Source organism: Micropterus dolomieu, linkage group LG07 (assembly GCF_021292245.1).
Source record: "Micropterus dolomieu isolate WLL.071019.BEF.003 ecotype Adirondacks linkage group LG07, ASM2129224v1, whole genome shotgun sequence".
Classification (NCBI taxonomy): Eukaryota; Metazoa; Chordata; class Actinopteri; order Centrarchiformes; family Centrarchidae; genus Micropterus; species Micropterus dolomieu.
The window spans coordinates 32,030,875-32,036,084 of NC_060156.1; the positions used below are offsets into that span (position 1 = coordinate 32,030,875).

Here is a 5,210-nt window from a genome sequence, read left to right on the forward strand (position 1 = left end):
TAATCCGAGCAGATTCAATAGGGACCTCGCACGGTCGTGCTCGGGCCCTAATAATCCGAGCAAATTCAATAGGGACCTCGCACGGTCGTGCTCGGGCCCTAATAATCCGAGCAAATTCAATAGGGACCTCGCACGGTCGTGCTCGGGCCCTAAAAATATAATCCGAGCAATTTCAATAGGGACCTCGCACGGTCGTGCTCGGGCCCTAAATAATCTGAGCAAATTCAATAGGGACCTCGCACGGTCGTGCTCGGGCCCTAATTACAAGTTCTGCAGCAGCTTGGAGAGTAACCCAGCCCGATGACCACTCTGTCTCTCTGTACATCGAACACAGCTTATATAGGACATGTTTAGGTCTCTGCTAAATACCATATAAGGGCAAAGTCCCTTCATAGACACTAATCTCTACTCCCCCTACCACTGGGTCAGAGGTCAAATTCCATAGGAGGGTTCACTCTTTGCACACCCATCAATCATTACTTCCCCATAAGGGTTCACTGTCCCCAGCTGCAGAGCATTATGTTAAACTGTAATGGTCAAATGCACATATGTTATACACCACAGCTCCACATAGGGGACACAGGAAGTGACATATAGCACCTTCATGCGGCGTCGGAACCGCGTAGGAAATTCACAGCCGCACCGGCAGAGCTCCAGAATATGCAACTCGGCCGGTTCACTCGCGGACGCGCTACAAGTGCGAGGGCCCGCCCAACGCTGCTTGCAGCTTTAATTGGATTTGTTTACGTGGTTCAAAGCTGACCTTCATCAGAAATCTCGCATAGATCTCTGGCTTACCTCTGATTCTCTGGCACCTTCCTTGTGCTTTCGTAATATCTATCCTGCTCCTCTTACAGACTATGCTGGAATTGATTTTTGATTGATCTGTGTTGCCAAGCTGGGCTGCTTTTCCCAAAAGCATGATTTTCTCGTTATTGCCTGTACAACTATAATATGAAAAGCCTAAATAATAAGTTAGCATAATAATGCAGGCAGAATATGACGTTTTGTGAGTTTCCTGCTGGGAAAGTCAGACAAACACACCTGGAAACATGTTAGTTCGAATTATGTTGGTTCAAACTAAGTTAGTTCGAACCACCGTGGTACCAACAGGTCTTTGTTAGTTTAACGATGCATCGTACCAAGATAGTTCAATGCTACCTTCCGTGGTTGTAAATGAAACGCACCCCTGGTCGGCAACATATACAGCTAAAATGAAGCTGTGTTTACCAGTAGTCCTTAACTAGGAACTGCGCATGTGCAATTCCCAACAAAGATCAATTAGAAACAAGATGTCACTCCATAGCTTAAACGAAGCCTTCAACACAGGGTGAAAAGTGCAGCTGCAGCAATGTGCAGTATGACAAAAAGTATGGCGTTTTTTGAAAATTAAACTATGTAAACCTGTTCCGGTACAACCTCTAAATAAGATTTTGAACCTGAAAATGAGCATAATACCACCTCTTTAAACCCTGTCTGAATGAAATCAGATCATAATCATATAGTCGGGTTTTATGAAGGATAGACATATCCTCAAACAATTAATGAAGAAGCAGTTACACTTTTTAGACTTTTACAAGGCCTGTGGAACATCCCTTTATAACTGAATCTTTGCTTAATTTTGGATTTGGGGAAAATTTAGAAAGATGGTTAAATCTCAATAGCAGTGTCTCATTAGTTAATGGCACATCACCTTGTTTTAATGTTAAAAGAGGCATAAGACAGGGGTGCCCAATATCTCCATTTTTAATTTTAATTGCTGCTGAACTCATTGACATCCACAATATTTATTGCACAAATACTGAAGACATACAAATAGCAGATGACACCGAAGTTCAAGTTCCAATTGTATTTGAGGCTTTAAAGTATTTTTCTAAGGCATCAGGTCTTAAGATTAACCAAATGTGAGATATTAACAGTGCAGAATTCTGATAAAACTTGTGGCATAAAGGTGAAAAATTCTGTGATATATCTTGGTATCCTGATAGATAAAACTGCATCTGAGAGAGTATCAACTAACTTCTTGCCCAAAATAGAAAAAGCAAAGAGAGGTTTTAATTGTTGGCTGCAAAGAGACCTCACCATACAAGGTTGAGTATTGTTGTCAAAGGCAGAAGGTATTGTAAGAATTGTATACCCTGCCATTTAGTGGCGGTTCTAGACCAATTTTATTAAGGCCAGTTGTTTTGTCAGAGGGGCCCACTCAATCCGGGACAAAAGAGACAAAGGCAGTGTTCAAGCTTTCAAAATGTCTTGTTTAGTATATAATGTAATGTTTTAGAAACTTCAGTAACAGGATCTTTTCAGTAACTTACTTTTATTAAATTACATTGTACAAAAATAACATTCCTGTTCACTTTAGCTCAAGTTACTGTACATTCTTTGATGCAACACTTCTTTGTAAGGCTTAATGAACAATAGAAGCTCTAGTGTACTAGACATTCAGGGTGGCTGTGGCTCAGGAGGTAGAGCAGGTTGGTCATTATTCAGAAGGTTGGTGTTTCAATCCTGGCTCCCCAGGCTGCATGTTGATTTATATTTATGTTAGTCTAAGGGTGTGTGCACACTTATGTAACCAGGTTATTGTAATGTTTTTATTGTTCATTTTACCCCCTCAAAAATTTCAGTTTATTTTTAATTGTTCACATTATAGGTCACATTATAGGTGGAAAAAGTTCTGACATGATTTATCTTTGTCTCATTATTTTACATCATAAGAACCTGGCATTTTAACAGGGGTGTGTAGACCTTTTCTATCCATTGTAAGTGCGAGCCCTCCCAGAACCCATAGAGATTGCATTGCAGCACCTGCAGCTCGAAAAAAAACTTTACATGAAAGTCTATGAGAGATCTGGGCGAATTACAACCAGACTGAATTTGCCCCAAAAGAGGCGGGACTCCACGGAACACGACTTGGCGCTGATTGGACAGCGATATTCAAAGTCAAACTGTCTGTCAAAAACAGTCACAGCTAACTAACAGTGTGGTAGAAAGTGTGAGGAAAAATGCCCTGCCTTTCCCGGCTTGGTGGGGCGTCGCCCGGTCTCCCTAATGAACAAGCCACCCCTGATTGGTATTCCTTATTGGTTCAGTTCTTTATCGATTTTCTTATCAGTCCTATTTATTACTAAATAATTGCATATATTATTAAAAAATAATAATTTAACATTTTTTTATAAACTAAATGTTGTTTCTAGAGCAGCAACAGGATTTACAACAGCAAAGTCACTAATATCTCACTGGAAACAAATCTAACATGTCTGTAAAATAAATCCTATTCCTGACATCAACATACTGATTGAAGTTTAGAAAGAATGAACAGCTCAATCCCTCCAGTCCTCCTCCCTCTGATGCTGCTGGTAGAGAGGAGGACTGGTCTGTCTCCACCAGCTGAGTTTATAGTGGCAAACTAAGCTGAACCATCCTGCGTACAGGGTCGCGGGGGGCTGGAGCCAATCCCAGCTTCTCTGGTCATAGTGACTTTCCCAAATTGGATCTCTTATGGAAATGAAACTCCCCAGAATACTTGGCAGAAGATATCTTGTCAGATTTTAATAAATTCCTCATACTAAATGAAATGAAACTAGTTCATATGAAAATTTCACATATATACTATCCTGTATTAAATTGTTAAATAAATTTAAAACAGATTTTTCAGCTTTATGTTCTTTCTGTAAACTAGACGTTGAATCCTTTAGTCATCTTTTCTTTAATTGTACTTATTCTCAAGAATTCTGGATAGAAGTTGCTCTATTGACTTTTCAGAGATTCAACACATTAACACCAAAATTTGAAGACATCTTGGTCTTGTTTCTAAATTGTAAATTAATGATTCATCAATGATTCTGTACTATTATGTCTTATTGGTAAATTTCACATGCATGGAACGCTTCAAAGCACCCCGTCATTTCATCTGTTCTGTATTGAATTACAATATGTCTTACTCAGTCTCTAAAGTATTGTCAAACAAACCAGCTATTAAAACCTCTTTAATAAATTACTCAGGGCGCAACTGTGTAGCTTACACTTTACAAAGTGTTTGTCACGGTCAGCCATGTTTTTCGTTCCCTTTCGGAGTCAGGCATCACCACGCAGCTGGAACCTTTTGATATACAGTCTATGGCTGCAACGCTTTAAGGTTGATTGTCAGATATTTCAACTTGAACATTTCCGAGCAGTCTGGAACGCGGCATATGCTTCAATCCAGCCTTCTTAGCTTTCACTTTTGATTTCAGTCAGTCGGACCTGCGTCGTGCGTTTTCTCTGTTTGTATTTTCCCCCCACTTTACGACTATTCGACAGCTAAATAAAGCAGAAACGATAGACAGGTTTACTATTAGGACAGGCAGTAAGTTATTTGACTGGAGTTATTATTTCGTGAAAAGAGTTTCGTTTTCGTCAGTCAGGTCATGGCGGAGATTTACAGTAACCGCCCGATAGAAGACAAGGTAAGGAATATTAAAGTATTTGACGAGTGTGATCGTTGGCCTACTTATTGGGAAGGACTGTAGTCCGGTTCAGCTGGTAACAGGGCTATTCCTTTTTGTCAGATGGACGGTGGTCTGGAGGAGGAGGGAAGTCAAATGGAGGAGGCCAAGAAAGAGCTGGAGACGTGGAAGGTAAGACGCATAGTTCAAAATATTTAAATATGGGATTCCAGAGTGAAGTAGGCTACCGTTTTATTTCAACACCGAAGTAAGTTTAGGTCGAACTCAGCATACAGAAAGAAAAACGCGAGTCGCTCAACGCGGAGTTTCAAAACAGTATCTGGCAAAATACATTGCGGTATGGTGTAATATTGTAGCCTACATTTCTGTTCAAAAAGGTAGGCTTCCTGAGAATTCAACAGTTCCGTGAAAAGCATCAAGTTAGTAGAACGCAGCACTCAGATCCTTTATTTAAATTAAAGGACCACCAAGGGGGAGAAAATACTTAATTATATAAGTTAACTTCCTGCATTCTGTATAGGCTATATAAAGGTTCAGTGTGTAAGTTGTAGTGACATCTAGTGGTGAGGGCTGCGAATTGCACCCCCCCTCCCCTATCCAAGCGAGCCGTAGATATCATCTATGAGATAAAAGAAAATACCAGTCAAGAAATGAGGTTTCTTTTATATATATATATATATATATATATATATATATATATATATATATATATATATATATTATGTAAAACCAGATGTTTTTTTGAATATTATTGTTATTTTT

At 39.6% G+C, this 5,210-nt stretch overlaps 1 protein-coding gene across 2 annotated transcripts in view; it reads left to right on the plus strand.

Annotated features, from left to right (window-relative positions):
• The first annotated feature begins 4,082 nt into the window (after positions 1-4,082).
• nmi (N-myc (and STAT) interactor) overlaps positions 4,083-5,210 on the plus strand; it is a 37,240-nt gene continuing 36,112 nt past the window's right edge. The window contains exons 1-2 of one of the 2 annotated variants that reach the window (XM_046054236.1): positions 4,083-4,448; positions 4,551-4,619. In XM_046054236.1, coding sequence (XP_045910192.1) covers positions 4,410-4,448; positions 4,551-4,619 — 108 coding nt within the window. In that variant the 5' untranslated portion in view covers positions 4,083-4,409. The remainder of the gene's footprint in view (positions 4,449-4,550; positions 4,620-5,210) is intronic. The other variant, XM_046054237.1, reaches the window with a different exon arrangement.